This window comes from Gobio gobio (assembly GCF_949357685.1).
Source record: "Gobio gobio genome assembly, chromosome: 19".
Lineage (NCBI taxonomy): Eukaryota > Metazoa > Chordata > Actinopteri > Cypriniformes > Gobionidae > Gobio > Gobio gobio.
The window spans coordinates 44,227,346-44,252,163 of record NC_137112.1 but is presented as its reverse complement, the minus strand read 5'-3'; the positions used below and the strand labels follow the sequence as shown (position 1 = coordinate 44,252,163).

Here is a 24,818-nt window from a genome sequence, read left to right as displayed (position 1 = left end):
AATGACACATGATGACAGTAAACCTGAGATGAGTTTAGACAACGAGGTCCTTTATGCTTGTTTTTTGATTTGGCTAAATATTCAGATTGTTTACATTTCCCCAGGTTCAACTTTGACTTCATTTTTTTCATATCGTATTCTTTCTTTCTAATACCATGATACATAAAAAATATTGTTTAAAAAGGCTAAATAATGATGATATGTTTATTGAGAGACACAAATCCAGCTTCTTACTATGCAGAAGATTTGCTTGTAATATTCATGAGCCAAGCCTTTACCGTGGACGACTACAAAGCAACGTAATTTTACCTAATCAATATTAATAAGCCAGTTCTTCGCCATTGGACGGTTCTGAAGTCCCGTCAGCCTGACCTCATTAATATTCATGAGCTGGGCTCCGTCATCGGATGATTTCTTGTGGGCGGTGCCTAGAGAAGGAAGAAGCGCCGTTTTTTCCAGCCGTGATGACAGAAACCAACGGTACCGGCATATGAGTCGCTCCTCTTTTCTCTGCACATACTAGACCGGACTGGACCTCCAGTGTATGTTAAAATAAAAACCTTTAGGCCCCCTGAACACCTGACATAGCTATTTAATACTTATAGATTCATAAACTTTCATGTCGGGTATTAATAGACAGTTAAATTATATGATGGAGACGGAGATCCACGTGCCGGTCGGGTCACCGACGATCAGAAAATTCCCGATATTCGTGGACGAACATAATGTTACGGAAGGGGCGATGAAGCTGATTAAAGAGCTCAGACCAGGCTGGGACCCGAACCTGATCCGTACTAAGGTAGGTGTGACTGTGTAGCTTGAGCTAATCCACTCCCGGCGTGTTTAGGGCCTTTTTTTTTTTTTTTTTTTTTTTTTGGTGTGGCGTTTTTCATTTTAATTTTCCTTGTGAATTATAGATTTAATATAGCGTGAATGAAGCTGAAGGTTTTATGCGTTATCACGTCATATTATTAGCTATGACCGCATAAGTGACGTCGGAAACTAGCCTGGCTAACTTAGCCAGCTGCTGGACATTACACCCAGTTTAATCACATGTAGTCAAACATATTCTGTAATAAAAACGGTTATAAAGACATATTTTAACAATTTGCGACAGTTAAGAAGAGAGGTTTTACATTTTTGACGTGAGGTGCGTATACGTCCTGTATACGTCACTGGCCAGCTGGCAGTGAATTCTTTGCTATGGAGCTAAAAATCTTAAAATCAAGATTTAAACAAAATCTCTCCAGTTTAATATATATATATATATATATATATATATATATATATATATATATATATATATATATATATATATATATATATATATATATATATATATATATATATATATATATTATGATGATGATGATGATGATTAATTAAAAAAGTGAATGTGTTTATGAAATTAATATTATAATGGTCTTGTAGCCATAGTGTCAACATACACGCAAAAAAAAAAAAGGTTCTATATGGCACCAAAAATGGTTCTTGGCTCGTAATCATAGGGGAACCTTTTTTAGTGCTATATAGCACCAATTGTGGTGCTTCAGTGGTTCTTCAGCGGTTCTTCTATATAGCACCTTAGTCAAAGAACTGGTGAAGAACCTCTGAAGAACCACTGAAGCACCAAAATTGGTGCTATATAGCACAAAAAAAGGTTCCCCTATGATTACGAGCCAAGAACCAATTTTGGTGCCATATAGAACCTTTTTTTTTTAGAGTGTAGTTGTGTTTGCATATCCCAGTTCAACCACATGTTGACACCTCAATAACTCTTAAGTTCAGTGAAATTAGTTTTCTTAAAGGGTTAGTTCATCCAAAAATGAAAATTTTCATCATTTACTCGCCCTTAACTTGTCCCAAACCTGTACGAGTTTCTTTCTTCTGCCGAACACGAAAGATATTTCGAAGAATGTCTGAAACCAGCAGTTGACGGCCCCCATTGACTTCCATAGTGTTTTTTCTTCTCCAAACTATGGATGTCAAAGGGGCCCGTCAACTGTTTGGTTACCCACATTCTTCAAAATATCATCTCGTGTTCGGCAGAAGAAAGAAACTCATACAGGTTTGGGACAACTTGAGGGCGAGTAAATTATGACAATTTTCATTTTAGGGTGAACTGTCCCTTTAAGTAAAGTGCATGTTTTGCCATCATGTATATGTACTTGTCTGGTGCATAAATATATAACATGTAAATCTGATATAAATATACCTCAAGGTCTTTTGGGTTACAGGTGGTGTCAATGCATTTTGTTACAGGTCATGTTGTTGTTCTGTGTATGCACACACACGCACACACAGACACATGTACGTACACACACACACACACACACACACACACACATGTATGTATATATCTATATATGTGTTTTTCTTCTTTTGTCCTTGACACAGGTCAGCTGTTACTTCTCACCTCTGAATAAGAGGTTATCTCACAGATAGAGCAGCTCCCACCAGACGTTCTAGTTTGAAACTACGGTAGTTGATGTGATTAGATTGACTCGACCCAAAACCACTTTTGATTCAAAAGTGATCAGCCTATTGTATTCGCATAATCGGATCAATGTCTCACGATTACAATGGAAAATATCATTTGTTCATTTATTTGGGAGGCTCACAATATTCAGAACTTTAATAACGGACAGTTATTAATAGTCATAAAGCAAGCCTCCCTTAATGCTGCTGAGTTTATCCTAATGCAGCTGTTTAAATAACCTGATTAGACTCTGTGACTCACATTTACTGGCTGGCCTGACGTCTCCGCCCAACGCCACATATGCTACACATTTAGCACAGTTATAAACGTTGCATTATTGCACCGATTAGCAGCCTCACGTGCTGCATATGTCATATCTGTTTGAGTGTTATCATTTAGTATGATGGGAAATGAAGGTTACTAACAAACAGTGTTATTATTGTTTGTTTGTCTTCAAGCAGAGACGGCGTGTCCCAGTCCACGTCACTAATGAATCTCATGAAAACGCTCAAGAACGTGCTCAAATCATATTTCACCCTATAAGCAAGGGAAAGGCATGAATATTATATTGTGTGCTTAAAGAAAATGAAGCATTCCAATTTTTTTTATCATGATATTGAGCATATTTTCCTCCCGAATTCTCATTACTGCAATGCATTCTTTTGTCATTGTTTTATTTTTATATTTATAGAAAAAAAGTACTTTTTTTTCTTAAATGTTAAGGGTTTTTTTGTTAGTTTTTTAATATGCAATGGTAGATATTTACTATTTTTACTATTATTGTTATAATATTAGCCATGTAAAGCAATATATGTATACAGCTTGCAAATGTATTTTTTTGTTGAGTATCATATATTATGGCTTATATAGTATGATAATGAGAATATGGAGCTCATATCCAAGGAGGAAAACACCTCGTATTTATTCACACTGAGCAAAAATATGCCATTTGGTGGAGTTACTGATATTTATATGGCCAAAAGTACGATGAAATTGATGTAAATCATTGAGGTCTTTATAAACAATAAACAAAAATTCTGTCGCTTTATATCTCCCAATAACATGCATTAGTAAGATGATATTTAAATGCTTAGTTTCATGATAAAAAGCTCTGCTGTTTTAATTGTTGGGACATATAAACATGCAATGATGATTGAGAGATGTACAAATAAACATTCCTCGAAAGCCTGATGGATCGTATTTGATACTTGTATTTTAACCTGATTTTACTAAAAATGATGTATGAAGTAAAAATCAGTAGTAGAAATGGAAATGTATAGTGCTCTCAAAACATTTTTAAATAATACGGCATTTCAACCGTTTCAGTTTTTGTCAAGTAACACATTTTCTAGCTATATACAAATTTTTGTGATTTATTATTGCAATTAAAGGCACAGTATGTAAGATGTTTGGATTAAAATATCCAAAAACCGCTAGAACAATGTAACCTATTTTGTTGTACGTACATTACCCCAAATGTTTCCAACAATGTTTAAATCCAGAGAAATCAGCCATTTTTTTTTTACCAATGTAAGGTCCCGTGTCGTTGCATCGCCTGTCAATGACTTCATAGCCACATTACCAGTTTTACCATATCCCGTAACAACCATGGAAACAACAAAGATGCTTTAATATATATATTTAGTGTTTTATTAAACGGATGAGCAACTGTTTGGATACCTTTATTGACGGAAAAAGAATCATTGGTATATAGCTCAACACGGTTAGTCTTATTGTTTTAATCTCTTGTTTTCATGAGTAACATGTTTGTACCCAAAAAGTAACACTATTAAAGGATTAGTTCCCCCCCAAAATGAAAACCTCCTCAGGGCTCGACATAAGCAATGGCCCGATGGCCCGGGGCCAGTAAAAGAGTATGTTGGGCTAGTTGAATGGCCAATCACTGGCCCGGCCATCCGCAAAGGCAAAACAAACGTCATACAGAATTGCGAAGACGTTGGCTCTCAGTACCTCACCGATGTAGCATGTCGAAGGTAACTTACTCAACTAGCTAGCAAATATATCACCGTAACTTTGCTCATAATTGATAGATCCAAAGTGCGAGTGCTTGACTTGTGTCATGAGTGAATTTGGGTGTCATTCCAAAGGCAGCGCGCGCACTCCGAAACAGACCGAGACGAGTAAATTATACTTTCGGTTTCATGTGCACGTCAGGGATGGCTGACGCAAAACTGTAGTTCCGAAGCTTTGCGCGATCCGAAGCGCAGATGTTTCGAGTCGAACGATCCGAAGCGTGATTCAAAACACCTATGTCACGTGACTACGGCTAAATGAAGCCAAAAATATCTATATAATGTGTATCTTTGTTAATTGTTTATCTTTTGTTTTATTTATATATATATATATATATGATAAACAATTAACAAAGATACACATTATATAGGCAAACACAGTGCTAACATTACTGGTCAGGCAATAAAAAATTCATAGTTACAATGACAATTTGGTTATTTTTGCATGTCTCCAGGGGCTCTCTAGCTCTTAATTCATGTACTCCATTTGCTGTATTGACTAATCCTAATGTATACAATACATACAGCTTAATGGAAAAGTTTTCCTTTCCCATATTTCTTTCAGGGCCAATAAAAATATAGAAGGGGCCAGCAAAACTCTGATCTACTGATCTAAACTCTGGAATTTTTTTTTATGTTGAGCCCTGCTCCTGATATTTTACTCACCCCAATGCCATCCAAGATGTTCATGTCTTTGTTTCTTCAGTCGAAAAGAAATGAAGTATTTTAAAGAAAACGTTCCAGGGTTTTTCCTCATATAATAGGGTTCAGTTGCAACCAAAATGCTGAATGTCCAAAACAATGCAGTTTCAAAGCGCTTCGATGATCTCCAGAGGCTCTGCGGGATCCCAGATGAGGAATAGGGTCTTATCTAGCAAAACCATCGGCCATTTTAATTCTTTTTTAAAAATGAATATACTTTTTAACCTAAATTGTTCATCTTGTGCAGCAGTTTTGCTAGATAAGACCCTATTCCTCATCTGGGATCACGCAGAGCCTCTGGAGCCCATCGAAGCGCTTTGAAACTGCATTGATTTGGACATTCAACATTTTGGTTGCAACTGAAAACTATTTTATGATGAAAAACCCTGGAACGTTTTCTTCAAAATACTTAAAGGGATAGTTCACCCAAAAATGAAAATTAGCCCATAATTTACTCACCCTCAAGTTATCCTAGGTGTATATGACATTCTTCTTTCAGACGAATAAAATCTGAGTTGTATTACAAAAGTCCAGGCTAATCCAAGCATTATTATAGCAGTAATAGTTGCTCTGTTTTTGAAGTCCATAAAAAGTGCATCTGCCCATCAAATAATGTGCTCCATGCGGCTCCGGGGTGTTAATAAAGGCCTTCTGAAGCAAATCGATGCGTGTGTGTAAGAAAAATATCCATATTTAAAACTTTATAAAATAAACTTTCGGCCAACCGCCTTCCCTGTTCAATTTATGGAAACATTGTTGAAAGTTCCACTGCCGATCGAAAGATTCGTCATGACGTCACGTACGCATCTTGAGTTTCACTTTCAACATTCAACACTTTTCCACGGAAGGCGGTCGGCCGAATGTTTACTTGGTAAAGTTTTAAATATGGATATTTTTCTTACACAAACGCGTCGATTTGCTTCAGAAGGCCTTTATTAGCACCCCAGAGCCACGTGGAGCAGTTATTTGACTGACAGATGCACTTTTTATGGACTTCAAAAACAGAGCAACTATTAATCCAATTCTAATGCTTGGATTAGCCTTGACTTTTTTAATATAACTCTGATTTTTTTCGTCTGAAAGAAGAATGTCATATACACCTAGGATGACTTGAGGGTGAGTAAATTATGGGCTAATTTTCATTTGGGTGAACTATCCCTTTAATTTCTTTTTGACTGAAGAACGAAAGACATGAACATCTTGGATGAGATGGGGGTGAGTAAATTACCAGGACATTCATTTTGAGGTGAACTAATCCTTTAACAAGGCATAATCAGAAAGAGCTTTATTTATAGTAATACAGCATTTTCTCCATCATACATTAATATGAATTACATGGCATTTAGCAACACAGGACATCCAGCTTTTATTAATATGATATTCTAATATCAATCTAGCTTGCTACAATGTCCAACAAGTAGAGTAACGTTATAACCAGGGCTTGACATTAACACCCAGCAACCCGCCAAATGCGGGTGTATTCCAGCAGTGGCGTGTAACGCTGTCACTCCTACTAGTAGCCACTATAAGGCGTGTTGAATTCTATATATAATGTATACATTTTGCAATTGTAGTTTTAAAAAGGCATCTGAAATAATAAACTACCGGTAAGTGCAATGAAGTGTGTGTTGTCAAATTTCTAGATTTCTCAATAATACATATCGATACTGAAATATTTGAAACGCCTCCAATACTTATTTTCCACAGAATAGATCCATGATCTCATATCTCTCCGACAGTGAATTGACACACAAACCCGCCTCCCCTCACTCACTCGTTTCATTTGCTCCAGATGAATATTGTTGGTGTTACAAGGATTGAATTTCGGTGTGGGATTGTGTATAATTTTACTCATTCACACAGATTTTGTGCTCACACCCAAAGTGTGCGCACATAAAGCTCTCTCCATGTACTAAATTGAGTTATTTTTCACTGCTTATTGTGCTTAAATAGTCAAATACATACAAGATAATGTCAAAGTGCTGGTCTTGGCGAGTATTCACGTAAACACAGTCAGTTCTGTTTTAAGTGAACATTAACAGTTGAGAAATAAAGCGCATGTGTAACAGTATAATGGATCCGTGCTTCAGGTCTTAAAGTGACAGCAAATTATATAAAATAATATATAAAAATATCTATATGGCAGTTTTTCCCAATGGTATCGATGTCAAAACTGTGGACAGTGAAAAGGCTGAGTGGCTAATAACTTTGGAAAACCACAAGCCGCAGTGTCTGGTGAGCAAAAAAGCCCTGGTTATAACATAACTTTCAACACACTCAAATGTATTTTAGTATGATTGTTTTGAACAAGTAAAACAGCGCTGCTCTACCCCACAATTTTAATTTGTTAAATAAAGTGACCTGTATGAGTAGTAAGTCTGCATTTGATCATGCAGTGCATTTTTGTTTTTAAAGACAAATTTTCAGGTAGGTCTAACATTAGTATTGAGGTAAGAAATACTAAAGACATTTATAAGGAATCAAATGTAAATTAATATAGGTCTTCCCTGTATGAATTCAATTAGATTAATCCTTACACCTAAGGTTGCAAAAGTTAGTCATTTTAGAGCAGTGAGTGTCATAAAGGTTCATCAAACAACACAAGACAGAGAAACTCAGAGACAGCAGCAGTTTATTCGACTGCTGTCACTTTAAGAGCGAACACTGATACGGTTACATGCAGTTGCACAAATGTTCACTCGCGAGTCACGACGGGGTTTACGTGCATACCATATACCGTATAAAAAAAAGTATCTCTCTCTCTCTCTCTCTCTCTCTCTCATACTCGTCAAGACGGTAATTTAGTACATACATTTGTATGTATTTGACCATTTCAGCGCAATTTGTACTCGCAAGCTTTTTGTGAGATGGCCTGTGTGTGTGTGTGCTGAGCGGTTTGAACACTGCCAAGAATAAATGCAAATGATAAACTTTAGTGACGATGCAACACTGCCTCGATTGTGCAGGTGGCAAATCCTGTGTCAACTGTGCAGCTCGATTTTAGTGCAGATGCGGATGCGTTGATGTGAAGCCATTTGAGCATTTTGAAAGGGAGAGAGAGAGCGCGCACTGTGGTGATTCAAGCGCGCTGTTTGTGAACTTACGTCTCACAGAAAGTTTTCCTTTTGCGCCTTTGGTTGCAATACTCCTATCACATATGTTGCACTTTGCTGACTCGGCATCCACTTTTATAAAGTGTAGCCACACTTTAGACCTCCTTTGTCATTGTAAAACGACGCGGTAGAACACATGAGAAAAAACAACTACACTTGTGTTGTGTGACTGTGAGTATCATCAGAAATTCTCCCCATCACGTGGGGGTGGACAGCCAATCGCCGGTGCTTTAGGTCCTTACATGCAAGTATGCTACAGGCTCACACAGACACAGCCGCTTGGCTTTTGGCACCGAAAGATAAATCATTTTTCGATACTCATAGTATCAGAGTTTTTCGTTCGATACCATAAGTATCGCCGTTCAGTGCCCAGCCCTAGTCCGAACTTGTGGCGGTTTCATTAGAATGAAATAAAATAATGTGAATTTAAGTGAAAGTTCAAGTTCAGGGAAAAAGGAGGCAAACTTTAATGGTAAAATATGCATAACAACAAAACGAAAAGAGCGGCAGCGGCCAACTGTGGAATCTAAGCATAATAAAAACAGCAACGTAAAATGTCCCAGACTCTAAACTTCAATGCATTTGCTCATTGATGAACACGACATCTGAGTCTCGTCGGATTGCTTCTCATTGACTAGCTGTGGAGGTGAAGACGACAACTCCCATAATTCCACGTTCTTTTACAGCGTTATCAAGCTATGCCTTTGTTTTAAATAATCGACCTCGAGCAGCCAAACTTACATATTGTGCCTTTAAATACTCATTATAGATCCACACAACACTTTTCCAGGAAAATGACTGTATATGATGCAAACCTTACTGATTCATTTATAATATATAACCCATTCCTTTTCTCAAGTCCTTGTTGCCATTTCAACAAAACCTTAACTACGTCAGCCAGCTAGATAATGTAACCTAGGTGACATTTAAATCAGCAAAACACACAACAGCGAAAGTCAATGTGTCTACATTTGCATTAGACAAAAACATGTAACCCAAAACTCTTACACTGGCCAATCCTTGGTCCTGGTCCTAAAAAATGACACATTTTCATTCTAATGATTTTGGGGTGACCTATGACTCGGATGTATTTTAGAGATTCACCCCCATACTCTTGGGCCACAACATTAGTTGTGTTTGCCACTGTTTTGAAGCCAGAAATGAATGAACCTAATCTCGTTCTACCTCCACACAGATGGGCACTGTTTACAGATAGCCAGCATAGTTTTCATCAATGAAAAACATGCATTGTGCCCAAGCGTATTGTTCAAAGCAGTGTATTGTTGCTTTGGTACAGTCCTTTTGAATGAAGCCAACATGCTCAAAATAAAGCTGCTCTGTTGGCGCGTGGCATTTTGATGCCATTCGTCAGATGAGCTCCGGCGTTCCAGCCGTTTAGGAGAGCCACATGGCCACGTGACACTGGCAAAAGGGGTTAGTCATTGTGTTGAGTTTGTTGATGATAACCACCTGACCTAGGCTCAACTGTAAACACTGACCATTCAAACAATTTTTAGAGGTTCAAACCATCCTGCATATCGCTTTCAGCCTGCTGTTAATTTCAAAGTTTGCTCAGATAGTTGTGGTATATTTGCTTTCAGCAGATTATCTTAAGACCCATTTATTATTGAGATTCATTAAGTTTCGCTGTAAGTGGTGTAACCTTTCGACAAACTGTTGAAGTTGAACTGTCAAAACAGCACCTGCTCAGAGATGAATTCATCCTCTGTATGTCACCACTGCTGCTATTTGTACATTAGTCATTTCAGGAATCTCAGAAATGCATTGGTGGGTGGTGAGGCCAGTGCAATGAATTGTGGGATACATTGTCACAAGGACAAAGCCTTTAAAGTCTTGCCAACTTATCATATGCTCCATCATGATTGACATTTGAATGATTAAAAATGGCTTATTTTATGAACTTTCACACGCCTTATTGATCATAAATGTGAAAATCTATAATTAAAAGTGCAGTGTGTAATATTGATGAGGATCTTTTGACAGAAATGCAATATAATATACATAATACATAATGTTTTCAGTGGTGTATAAAGACCTTACATAATGAACAGTTATGTTTTTATTACCTTAGAATGAGCCATTTCTATCTCCATACTCTGTGGGTCCCCTTTTATTAAAGGAACACTACACTTTTTTTGAAAATAGGCTCATTTTCTAACTCCCCTAAAGTTAAACAGTTGAGTTTTACCGTTTTTGAATCCATTCAGCCGATCTCTGGGTCTGATCTCTGTCTCTGGCGGTAGCACTTTTATGCTGCGTTCACACCGAACGCGAATAGAGCGTCAAAATCGCGTCTATTTGGACGCTTGAACATTTTGAATCCATTTGCGCGTCCACAGCGAAGGCGCTCCAGGAGAAATATGTCATAAAACACCACTCTGCCTCTTTTCATTTTCATTAAAAATATATATTAAACATTAATAGCCACACAAATGTGGTCCAGGCAACGCACTACCTACAATATCTTCACTGCATGTATATTTAAATATCCTAAAAAATAAAGTTATGAAACTTCTCTTTGCCCTCAGTCAAAACAATTTGGCAGACAACAAATTATAGATTCATGACACCAAAGATCGCCCATTAGATCCACACAAGACGAACCATTACAGGACATCAGAGCCAGTGGCAGATGTCATAAGGACTGGCCGAGGAAAGGCTGCTCTCGCCGGGGTTAATGAGCGCTGAGCGCCCGGTGATCGCCTGGATCTCACAACTCCAAAAACACAAGATTATTTTTTTAAATAGGCGCTCTCTTTAAAATAAACCACAGATTTGAGCTTTGAACAACAACATTCTCACCTGAAAAAGTCTTAAAACTACCTTTTGTGACACAATAGTAGTATTTTAAACTATGCGTGGTTTCTCATCACGTCACTTTACCACGTGACAGCAGCAAGCAGGCTCCTTATTGGTTAACGCGGCGCCAATTGACGCCAAAGTTCAAATTTTTCAACTCGAGCGTCAGAAGGGAATTCGCTTCAAACGCGTGAATGCACAAAAAGCACCATTCATGTGTAACGCGTGTATCGCCCAAGACACTCAATTTGCGTTAAATTCGCATCATTCGCACGAACTGGATGCGCAAATGAGGCGGAATACCGTCCATCGCTCGAAACACGTCTGTCGCGCCGCAGGACCTCCAGACGCGCGTCAACACACTTTCCATTGACTTAACATTGAAATCACTCGCTCCTCACGCTCTATTCGCGTTTGGTGTGAACGCAGCATTAGCATAGCTTAGCATAGATCATTGAATCTGATTAGACCGTTAGCATCTCGCTCAAAAATGACCAAAGAGTTTTGCTATTTTTCCTAATTAAAACTTGACTCTTCTGTAGTTACATTGTGTACTAAGACCGTCGGAAAATGAAAAGTTGCGATTTTTCTAGACCAATATGGCTAGGAACTATACTCTCGTTCCTGCATAATAATCAAGGATCTTTGTGCCGTCCCATGGGTGCAGCAGGCTCAATATTACACAGCCTGAAAATAGGCTAACTTCCGTCAACATAACCAACGTGACAACCTGCTTACACAGGGAGCGTGTTGGGGACTATTTTCAGCCGCTGCGTAATATCTTTGTGCCTCTGCACTCATGTTATGGCAGCAGAGTTCCTTGAATGTAATGTAGGCTATGCAATATATTATGTGCAAAAAGGGGGTTAAAATCACATTATATTCCAACATTGTAACATTACAATCTAAAAACTAAATTAATAATTCACTAAACTAAAAATGAAAATAAAAACAAAAGCATATTAGCCTACATTTGATTGCCTCATTGTAATGGTCACTTTCATGAATATGATAAAATATACATTAAATTAGGGCTGTACGATTAATTGAAAAATAATCCGAAACCGAAATTCAGAACCTCTAACCGATGTATTTTTCCCATGTCGGTTATTTCGGTTTTAGTCACATGACTCCGCCCCGTCAGTCACATCAAGTGCAGTTTGCAGGCACACAGAGAGATGCAGGAGCAGTTACCTTTGTTTATAGATGCCCAGAATCACTATAGGAACTGCATGTTTTACACAGTTTATACAGTAAGTTAATTGCCGTTCTTATAGCCTACGTGCTGCCACACACATACACACACACACACACAGACGGCGCACGCAAGCCCTGAAGCCAGATCGCTTTCACTTTCGTCTTCATAAAGTTTGTCAAGTAAATGCATTTAGGCTTGCCAGTTTGAACATTTAAAGCGATTGTGCACTATTCAAAAACAACAATACGGAAAACGTATCTGTTCAGTGCTCAGCTTTTTTCTGTGACAACGCGCGCGCCCTGAAGGCAGACCTCTTTCACCTGCGTCCTCACAAAGCTTTGTCATTTGTATGTGTTTTAAGCCCTGCCAGTTTGAACATTAAAGCCAGTTTCGACCATCAGATGTGTATTATGTTGAACTAAGGCCTGATATATTGTGACAAACGAACACTCAGACAGAAGCTAGCACATCACGTGAAGATCGCGCGCAGAGAGCAGCGTAGAAACGCAGTCTCAACGCTGTCCTGTGACTAAAGTAAAGTCACTAAAGTAGCTTAGAAACTCAACCGTTATAGGCATATATTTTAATACCTTTGAAATATAAACCACAGCTTCATAATGAATAGAGACGGTATGAGTAATTCACACACACAATCACGCTCTCATTAATGCATTCAGATAAATGTAATGTAGGCCTACTGTCTTCATTTATCTGTATCTGATGTACAACAAGCAGAAATCCGCCCCATAGACAATAACTGCTGAAAGGGAACCGTTTCCTTCAAGTATTTTAAAATCATAAAGAAATGCACTTTTTCATAAAAAAAAAAATTCCACCTTTTTAATAGTAGAAAATATTTACAGTAAAAACCTTATCAGGAACTTACTCAAAAACCTTATAAGGGCAAAAAATGGAAAGCAAAAAAAATAATCATTCATTAATCATAATCAATGTAAAGTGTTCACTTAATCGAGGTTTTTATTTTTGGTCAAATCGTTACAGCCCTACATTAAAGATAAATTCCACACATGGCACATTTATTGCCCAACAACAAATATTTTAGAAATCTTTATAATTTAGTCTGAATTATTGCGTTCCTACTTCCTACTCTATTGCGCTCCGTCTGTTTGGCACGCACGTGGCGGCGCTCATTCACAGAAGCCTGAATTTTACCGGAGATTCACATGCAGAAGGCTCGTCCTCTCCAGAAAGCAAAATGGACATATTTGCAAGAGTTTCTAACATTTACAGATTGAGAATATACCTGTGAAATGTACTGAGGAAAGCACCGCATTAAACGTCTGTCTGTCAGCACAAGTAGCCTCAGAGCATCTGACAGGGCAAGCTGCTTTAAACTATTCGTGTTAACTGTATCTCACCAGTTATTTTTGAAGCCCTTTATATAAAGCATGTGTCATGTTTAGGACAAGCTGTATCATGCACTTTTCCTGCATTAGCTCACTCTGCGTACTCCACAGTATCAATCTACTGTATATCGATATAAACGGTATTGCCTCATTCCATAACGTTTCTAAAAAAAGTATATCGATATATCATACAAACTCGATTTAGCGCCCAGCCCTAACATGCAGTTCCTGATGCATTCAATACGGAAGTAAAACTGGATTTGAATGCCATTTCAATGTGACTGTTATGTCTATGCATCTTGCAACAGAAAGTTTGATCATGAGAGCCATATGTAACATTTTTTTTGTCCCCTCAGCTTTTCACAGATGGCACAACTAACAAGCTGGTGGGGTGTTATGTGGAGGACTGCGACGAGGATGTGGTGCTTGTGAGGGTGTACGGCAACAAGACGGAGCTGATCGTGGACCGAGACAATGAACTGAAGAGCTTTCAAGTTCTACACGCCAACGGTTGCGCGCCCCGACTTTACTGCACCTTCCAGAATGGCATCTGCTACGAGTTCATGCAAGGACGCGCTCTGGATACTCAAGACGTCAGGGACCCTGTGTTACTCAGGTGGGTCCATTCGGCACAAGGCACAAAATAGAAGTGGGGGTGTTCGTTCTAAAAATAACGCATTTGGTTGGTCTTTTGACTTTAGCATTTGGGTTAGAACGTGGAGTACTTCACACTGATCTTAGTTTTTGGCCTATATTTTGGAGTATTTTTGGTCTATTTTGGTTGTAACTGTAATAGTGAAGTCATTAAAACTACCTTAGCTCAGTACTGTATGCATATTTATTATACTAATCACATAATTATACCTCATTTAACCAGATACTAAGACAATATCACATATGTTCTTCGCAAATAAGAGAATCCCAGAATGCAATGTGATGAGTTAAAATTAAGAAAAATAAAATTGTTCATACATATTGAAATCAGTTTAAAAAAGTAAAAACGGTAATAGTCTGAAATATTATTAACTGTTTCCTATTTGAATATATTGTAAATTGTAATTTATTCCTGTGATCAAAGCTGAATTTTCAGCATCATTACTCCAGTCTTCACTGTCACATGATCCATCAGATGTTGTGAAACCTTCCTAATTATTATCAATGTTGAAAACCGTTGTGATGCTTGATATTTATTTGAAATAGAAATCTTTTGTGACAATGTAAAAGCCTTCACTGTCACTTTTGAGCAATTTAATGCACCCTTGCTGAATACAATTAGCATGTATGTAATGATAAAAGGTGTAGCATATAATAGGTAATAATAATAGGCACCTCTTTAAATATTGAAGAATGGCTTGTGGAAACGTTCTTCATATAGTCTAAGCTAACTGCAAATTTTGGAGTGAAGTTCATGCGCTCTCAGACCGAAGTGTTCATTCGCTTCATGAGGGTCACGTAATCTCCTTCCAGGCACACAGTGAACCGTATCGCAAACTACACAGGTGACCTTGGACTAATATCCATTTTCCACATAAACAGCTTTTTCCAGGCATTGTGTTTTGGCTGAAATTGAGCATTGCAGTTTTGACCAACGTCTTCCTTTGTTGTTATTGGCAGACTGATCGCCCGTGAAATGGCCCGAATTCACGCCATCCACGCACACAATGGCTGCATCCCCAAACCCAACCTGTGGATCAAAATGCGCAAGTACTTCTCGCTAGTGGCCACGGAGTTCACAGACCAAGCCTCTAACGTCAGGTAACCCTCTGGGACTGAATCTTAAAGAAGCCATATTATGCTCTTTTACAAAGTCTTGATTTTGGATTCTACTTGAACAGGTTTTCATGCTTCAAAATGTTTTTAAAGGTCCTGTTCTTCGTGATCCCATTTTTCAAACTTTAGTTAGTGTGTAATGTTGCTGTTAGAGCATAAATAATACCTGTAAAATTATAAAGCTCAAAGTTCAATGCCAAGCGAGATATTTTATTTGACAGAAGTTCCCTTTCAAAGCCTACAGCGAACGGCCGGTTTGGACTACATCTCTGTACATCCTGCTTTAATTACGTCAGTAGAACAGTTTGTCGACTAACCTCCGCCCACAAGAATATGCGAAAAAGGGGGCGTGGTCTTGTTGCTCCCTCGTGGAGAAGAGGAAGTGTTGCGTTCGGTTCGGTTCGGTTGCGTTTGTCGCCATGTCGTTCAGACGCTGTTATTTTCATCCCGGAGTCAAATCACCTTTGTTTGGCCTTCAGGGGCTGTAGTTTGAGCGCGTTCATCTCCCCGTTATGGTAAGAGGCGTGACCTTTCTGGGCAACGTGCCCTAAGCTGCTGTCGAATCACAACACGGGAACCGCTGGCACAATCAGAACTCTTTACGTATTTCTGAAGGAGGGACTTCATAGAACGAGGAAATTCTCAGGCCGTTTTGAGGACAGTGAAAACAGCGGTATACAGATAAGTAAATTGTGTGAAAAATACTGTGTTTTTATACACATGAAACATGAACACGTTATATTGCACACTGTAAACACAATCAAAGCTTCAAAAAACCACGAAAAACGGGACCTTTAACATATTTGACATTGTTGCAGCACCTCTCTTGCCAGTCTGCACATCTGCAAACTTGCCGCTTTTCGGCGACAATCGCCATTTTCTTGGTCAATTGGGTCATTTACGTGAATCGTGTAGAACCGGAGAGTTTTTGTTTGGGGGGGGGGTGTTACCGAACGGTTTCCGGGTGCAATCTTTAACAGTTCACAGTTGGCTTGTTTTAAGCGCGGAACACACTTCAATCCGAGTTCCCACACGAACATATTAAGTATTCAGTCCATTTTAACACGAAATTCACACGATAAATGGCGTTTTGACGCTCTATGTGGTGTGACTGATCACAGTTAAAGCGGCCGCGCGACGCAGTCATCTGTGAAGGCGATCGATCATCTCTTACTAAAGAATAAACATGAATGACCATCTGAAGGTATGCTGAGGATACATTACAACTTACTGTCATGTATATATGTGGTGTAATCGCTAAATCAGTGTTTCAACGGCGGAAAGACGTCAATATAACTGCTTGTAAACGAAACAATGTCATAAAATAAATAGCAACTGAATTTAGGCTAATAGTTTGGCCTCTGTTGTTAACCTTTAATATTAATGTGCAAGTAAGGGCTCCCTATATAATTTACAGAAATATCTTCATTAAACTTTTATTTATAATTTAATTCATTCAAGGACAGACACTTTTTTTCTTCTTCAGTAAACCACTGTTGAATATAAAAAATAAATAAAAAGCAATTTTGTAAAACTGCTGTACCGAACTCGTACCGAACCGTGATTTCAAAACCGAGGTACGTACCGAACCATCAGTTTTGTGTACCATTACACCCCTACTGTCAGTCTTTTATTTTTTTTGTGCGTCACAACACTTCCTTGAGTTTCAGGCGTTTCTGTGTTGTAAATAAAATAATTGTTTAAATATTAAATTTGTCATTCTCTTTAAGTCACGCTCAGAAATGTGTCATTTGCATATTAAACCCCCCCCCGCCACACTGTCACCTTTTTTACTCTGAGGAGTTTGCAGGTCTGAGTCTGTCAGTAACGCTCTGTTTAGTTTCTTTCTCATTGTGTAAAAAGCACAATGTGCTCTGATTGGTCGGCTGGACCAGTGTGTTGTGATTGCTCAACCCCTTCCAGTGTGTTTCAGAAATGCCACACCCCTTACCATAACTACGGATTTCGACGCGCTACTAATGCAACTCAACCAGGGCCGCCCTTTTTTGTATATGCTTTGGGACAAGAATTATTTAAATGAGGAATATGGTGACGTGCAAGTTCCCGGAAGGAAACTCAAAACTACAATTGAGGCGTTTTGGGGAGTTCAGAGGCCAAAGTATACTTCGGCCTTCCGTGCACGTTCTGTGGCGGTCCGCACATTGTCCGTGTGGCGTAATTTTCATTATCAGGAGGGTCCGCGGATGTTTGAAATTGGCCCCTATACCCTCATTCACTATTGCCTACATTAGTCCACTAATGTAGTCCACTTGAAGGAGGGAATGAAAATAGGCACCAGAAGGGCTGCCTCTTTTGCTTAGTTTGTGCTTGCTGTTTAATAATCATTTGAAATTTAGGAAACTAGCAGCTCCAGTAGTAATGAAAACATTTATCTTGAACTCATGAAAACTGGAATGTACAGTTTATACCTTAATTAAACTATTTAATAATCATTTAAAAAGGAATTTATACCGGTATATTGGACCAGCGATTTGGAAAATGGATGAATGGATGATTCAGCTGTGGATGCCATCTTCTGTTCAGACATGGGAATTAATTCGGCATGACTCTCATAGTGCATTATGGGTATTCTCTAGTCGTTGACTGTACATCGGTTGTACACTTGTAATTGCAGGACATTGTGGGATTGAATAAGTGCATTCGATATCGTCCTCTATCGAATCGGTTTGATATCATATCGGTTTCGGACGACACCACAAATGGCTGTCCCCTCAAATAGTGCCCTAAGGGTATAGGGGGCGATGTGACTATGTGTCCGCGCGAATGGTGTGTGTACAAAAGAGCATGCAAGGTGAATTTTGAGACCGATGAGTCCACTATTTGGCAATACAAAACAAAACGCATTTCCAAGAACAGTACACAAAGCAGCATATCATTCTCCATAGTTTTATTTTTTTCGTTCTTGTTCTAAAGTTTGCATGCAATAATCTTTTCTTCTTTTTTTCCTACTGAGCGAATGGCCTGTAAATGACACGACTCTGTGCTGCCCTCCGATGTCTTGTAGAGAACTTGTCTGATCTGCGGTTGAGTATGCTTTGAAAGCTGTGCGGACACGATTGTGCGTGAGACGGAGCAAAATGGGGACAATGAAGTACTCCCGGGCCTTAACTCCCTTTGGAGTGACTTTGTGCTTTGTAACTTTTCAGACCCTTTTTCATGCTCTCAGCAACATTACACACTAAATAAAGTTGAAAATGTAATAAAAAAAAAGCAATTTTACTCAGACAGGTGTTTCATGAGACCCGGATTGCATTTGTCCATCTAATCTCATGCTCAGAGCTGTTATGTCACACAATCTCAATTGTCTTCCTAGCAAAGATGCTTGCTCTTAAAAGCTGGCGGCTGTTTGTATTCTGACGTTTATCAGGAGCCAGATATCATGCACATTTAAAAGCACATCATTTACGTCATTAGTGTATTCGTTTCATAAGAGTTTCTCTGGTAAAGATTTATATTACTCCCCAATGTCTAACAGGACGATTTTAGTCATAAACTTCATAACATAAACAAATCACTGATCAGTCAGAGAGACTGCTGGGTTTTGAGTGAGCCACTGCACGGCAAAAGGAGATTCTAGAAATAGCTCCTTAAGCCCATTATAAGGGGAGAGTGGTCACTCAGATAGGCTTTCTCATTGGTGGGACTGGCCCACATTATCGCAGTCTTAATTTCTCTTTAGTTAATCCACCCTTTGTTAAGTTAAATGCCTGATGAAGTATTTAGTTGAAATTGTTGGTAATACTTTGCAATAAGGTTCCATTTGTTAACTATGCAGGGTTTCCGCGGGGTCTTAAAAAGTCTAGAATATCAAAATCTAAATTTTAGGCTTTAAAAAGTCTTAAATTCCCTGAAGTATTCTGTTCTAGGTCTTAAATAATTTTAAACAGGTCTTAATTATCCCACGTCCATGTAACGTTACCTCTAATGCTCATTGAAATCCTGCAGCACTTTAGAATGTTTAAGTAGTCCAAATATACTTTGCTGTAATATGACTAGAAATGAGACCAATATGCAGCTTATATTGCAGCCAATCAGCTTTTGTGTTATTGGAGTCTCTTTCAGATTGTACCACAGACACATAAAAGGGATTTTATTCTTCAGCTAATAGTCCTCCAGTTTTCCGTGTTTCTGCGATTACTAAATATAATATAAAATCAACATGCATTTTTTTGAGATCCTGCATTATTTTTAAACCAAAATAAACAAGATTTATGTATTTCGTTTTTTATTATTGTCATGTGTAGCTATTGTGCATTTAACATAATACATAATATGGTAAATTTGGTGTCCTAATTATGAAAAAAAAATGCAAATTATAATTTCTGGAAATGACCACCACAAAATCAGTAATTTTGATCTCAAAAATCACCACAAAAAAAAAAAGTTACGAAATCCTGGTGGAATTGAGCTATGAGGAAGTGCAAGTTTATCGATTTGTTCAATTTGAATAAATTAATTTTCTTTGCAAGTAAATTTGTGACTGCATTTCCTTTATAGGTCTTAAATTTAATTCATAATGGTCTTAAAAAGGTCTCAAAAAGTCTTAAATTTGACTTGGTGAAACCTGCAGAAACCCTGCTATGTTAGTTACTTAAAGGGGCAGTCCACCCAAAAATGAAAATTCTGTCATCATTTACTCACCCTCATGTTGTTCCAAACCTGTATGAGTTTCTTTCTTCTGTTGAACACAAAATAAGATATTTTGAAGAATGTTGGTAATCAAACCGTTAATATTAGCCATTGATTTCCATAGTAGGAAAACCAAATACTATGAAAGTCAATGGCTACCGTCAACTTACTTGTTACCAACTTTCTTCAAAATATCTTATTTTGTTTTCAACAGAAGAAAGAAACTCATACAGGTTTGGAACAACATGAGGGTGAGTAAATGATGACAGAATTATTGGGTGAACTTCCCCTTTAACGTACCATGTTATATTAATTTCAACATGTACTGTAATAATACAATATTCAAATCAAATTAATGTTGTTTAATAGACCTGAGATGACATGAACTAACAATGAACAGGTGTATTTTTATTAACTAACGTTAACAAAGATGAATAAATTCTATGTAATAATCTCTCATTGTTAGTTAATGTTAGTTTCCAGTGCATTAACAGATATGTTAACAGATACAACTTTTGATCTTAAAAGTAAATGTTTAGATTAACATTAGCTAAGATGAATAAATGCTGTTTATTGTTAGTTGATGTGTTAACTAATGTAGTTAGCTAATGCTAAATGAAACCTTATTGTAAAGTGTTACCAATTATCTTACTAAACAAACATTAATTATAAGCGAACTTTTCAAAAATCTGTCCTCTCTGCCATTTGCTTGACTCACTGACTCTTTCTGTGTTTTTATTTTATGTAGAATTCAGCAGGAAGTGCCTAGTCAGGAAGTGCTTGAACAGGAAATGATGTGGATGAAGGAACACCTGTCGCAGTTGGGCTCTCCTGTAGTGCTCTGTCACAACGACCTGCTCTGCAAGAACATCATTCACAACGTAAAGGAAGGTGCGTATGTTATGTCAACATCATGACGATATGAAATCAAATTGACCCTATTTACCAATAAGATATTATAATAAATGTCCCTGGTCTTATTGTGTATAAAAGTTTGCTTTAATAATCATAAACACTTTATCAAACTGCACTAAATTGCTCTGTCTCTGAAACAGCTTTTCTGTTCTGCTGGTGTAACCAAAGTCGTATGGGTGGGGAAAATAGTATAGTTCCATAGCCAACTCTTCATAATCCATTCAAATTAATTTTTTTTGTGTCTTTTATGCTCACCGAGGCTGCATTTATTTGATCAAAAATGCAGTAAAAACAATAATATTATGAAATTTGATTATTTTAATGTAAAGCTGAATTTTCAGCATCATTACTCCAGTCTTCAGTGTCACATGATCCTTCAGAAATCATTCTAATATGATGATTTGCTGCTCAAGAAACATTTCTTATTATCAGTGATAAAAACAATACTTTCCAGGATTCAAAAGAACAGCATTTATTTGATATGCAAATCTTTTGTAACGTTTCTAAATGGCTTCAATGTCACTTTTGATCAATTTAATGTGTCCTGGTTGAATAAAAGTGTTCATTTCTTGAAAACGAGAACTCTTATTGACCCAGACTTTTAATAAAAAGTAATGCATATCATGTCTTAGTACTCATATAGCAAAAATTTTGACTGGGGCCAGGTTTCTCAAACACAACCGCCACCTCTTCCATGCTTCCTCCCGTGTTTTATTGTTTAGGCAAACATGACGTCCTGCATTTGGTTGAGCCAGAATTTGGGCCGCTCAAACAAACAAAGCAATATTGACAACAGCATAGAGGCAAAGTGTTTACACTTTTCACTTAAGGCATTAAATTCCGGGATTCTGATTAAAAAAAGGCATTTAAGACTAATATTTTGTCTTGTTTATTACAAATCAAACCCTCTTGCTTTTTTCAGGTCATGTTCGGTTCATCGATTATGAATATTCAAGTTACAACTATCAAGCATTTGACATTGGAAACCATTTCAATGAATTTGCAGGTAAGCAGCATAATAAAATATCATTCATAAAATATGGGAAGACATTTGCATTACCCTTCTGTATGTGTGTGTGTGTGTTCATCAGGCATGAGTGAACCCGACTATAACCTTTATCCCAGTCGAGAGATGCAGTTAGACTGGTTGCACACTTACCTGCAGGCCTACAAGCTCTTTACAAAGAAGGGTGAGGAGGTGAGCCAGAGTGAACTGGAGACGCTCTACGTACAAGTCAACAAATTTGCCCTGGTAAGTGTTGCATATGCAGAGAACAGTAGAGGAGGTTTTGATAATGGGTGATATGGCCTAAAATCCATATTGCGATATACATCGCAGCCTCTTGCGATAACGATATGTATCACGATATATGAATTAGGAATGTTAACCGATGACCGTTTGACCGATGGTTGACCGTATCAACGTTAACCGATCAAAGTTGTCGGTTAAAAAAAAAAAAGTGATCTCTAAATTAGGCTATTATAGACTGTGGACTAAACGCTACTACAGTTAGTCATCTCATTCCAAAATCTTTTTGTGTGAAGTGAACAAATCCCTCACACTCAATTTTTCATAACTCGACTGTTTGTACTTAATAAACCAATAAAAACATTTGGCGCGAGGTCACAGCGTTTGGGTTTGCGCGCTCACAAGGTTTGCGGTTAGAGCCAGGGCAGACGACAGTATGAAGCGTGCAAAGAAAAGTAGTGTGTGGGACCATTTCACCAAAAACAACGACAGATGTAAGTTGCAACTTGTGTGATACAGTGCTTAATTAGAAGGCACACAGTGAGTTAGACCTGCCTTGTAGAGGGCTGCATTGGGATTGAGTCCCGCCGGAATCTCAACGTAAATCTCGCGGGAGTGGGCGGTTTGAATTTTACTGCGGGCGGGAATGGGCGGCTAAAAAAAACACCGCGGGAATCGGCGGGATAGGGAGGTTGCCTAACGACATGATGGAGAAGATGTCAATAGATGATGTAGAAAAGAACCTCAAACGAGGTATTTACAGCACAAAAGCTAAGCAAGGAAAGTCTGACATTTGGAGAAGTTTCTCAATTGTTTTGGTAGGCAAAATCATGCGGTATAACGTTATATGTATCCACATATTGCGCAGCTGGCAAATACATAGAGACTTGATCATACCTCACCAAAAACGCTCAGCACTCCCTGCAGGTCAAGTTGACTGTTTGGTGTTTTTGACAAACAATACATAGAAGTTTAGTGAGTGGAAATGGATTGTTTCTAAATGTCCGTTTGCTATTTTGTGTTCACATTACGTTCTGTTGAAGCATGTTTTCTCAGGTTTCCTTTCAGTCGGTCACGTTCAACGGAATTGGGATCTGTTTTTTGTTTCTCAATCTGGTTTTCTGTTTTCTGTTTTGCAAAGCAGTCTATTTTTATGTGCAAAGTTTTTGATAAAAACGAAATTATATTTGAATATATAAATGTATGGGCGGGAGTGGACATACATATTGCGGGAACGGGCGGGAGTGTAACACATACGTTGCGGGAGCGGGCGGTAATGGTCAGAAATTCGGCGGGAGCGGGATGAAGAAAACAGTCCCGCGCAGGGCTCTACTGCCTTGGCCGGTGCGTCTTTTACGCATTCTGAAGGTGCCTGTTTTATCCATTGGTTTTATCGTGTTGCAGTCTATTAGACAACATTCCGCATAAGATGGGCTTACATTTGGAAATATATTACATCTACATTTCAGTGGTAACACATAAGGTGTTGATCATCATCTTTCTTTATTATTGTTAGCACTACCTCGAACTAAAGCGGCGTCTCTTCGGAGCTGTCATTTTCTTAAATGAGCCGCGGCAATGTTTCAAATGAGCTTCTAACACTAGACAAATGCCTTTATTTTCAACGCGATCACCTTGTACCCAAACCATTTCGAAACTAAGGAGCCATTTGTCCTCCGATTACAAACAAGCTCCTCGGGACAGTGTGTGTGTGTGAGAGCGGGAGGCAGAGCGGCAGAGAGATGCGACAGAGTTGCGAAATTGCAGGCGCGGCTCGCGGCTGTTATTTCAAATAGCGCAGCATATTTTAAACTAATCGGTTAACCGGTTTCAACCGGCTAATGAGGCTCGGTGGTCGGTCAAGAAAATGTTTAGTTTTCGCCATCCCTAATATGAATTATAATAGAACCATTTCAGAACAGGTTACATAGACCCTTAGGAAAGCCAAACGCCATATTTTTTTTTAAAGAAAGAAACGTATGTAGTTTTGAGAACATTTATTGTGCAAAACTGTAATTATTCATCATAATGTTGCAGATAAATAAAATTCAAGTACAAATTATTTTGTGTAATGCACAGATACTTTAAATAAAAACATATTTCAAACAATGTTTCTTACATGCAGCCTAATGTAATGAATTTGGTTTTAAACATTTTGTTCTCATAATGAAATGAAAACTGGTGTCTTGTTAATAAAGGAACAGGTACTGTGAATTAGGGAATAGGGATGTCATGATACCAAAATTCCAGTAGTCGGTACCAATACCATAAAAATTTTACGGTACTCTGTACCAACTTCCGTACCACAGCTATTTTTTTATGTTTATTATTTATGATGATAATCATTATAAGTAAATGATACATTAACATTTAAAGGCTGTATGCTGTTTAAAAGTAAACACGGTTTATAAAAAAGATCAAGTGAAAAATAAGCAACCATCTAGGCATAATTATTATTACTAGTAGAGACATATTAATATTATTACATTGAGACGTAGCTAAATCTACTGTACAACAGTAGC

General features: G+C 38.0%; 1 protein-coding gene across 1 annotated transcript in view; it reads left to right on the top strand.

The window, feature by feature from the left end:
- The first annotated feature begins 458 nt into the window (after positions 1–458).
- Positions 459–24,818, top strand: part of etnk2 (ethanolamine kinase 2) — a 31,201-nt gene continuing 6,841 nt past the window's right edge. The window contains exons 1-6 of the mRNA XM_079844817.1: positions 459–799; positions 14,069–14,328; positions 15,327–15,467; positions 20,881–21,023; positions 21,970–22,053; positions 22,139–22,299. Of these exons, the coding sequence (XP_079700943.1) occupies positions 620–799; positions 14,069–14,328; positions 15,327–15,467; positions 20,881–21,023; positions 21,970–22,053; positions 22,139–22,299 (969 nt within the window). The 5' untranslated portion in view covers positions 459–619. The remainder of the gene's footprint in view (positions 800–14,068; positions 14,329–15,326; positions 15,468–20,880; positions 21,024–21,969; positions 22,054–22,138; positions 22,300–24,818) is intronic.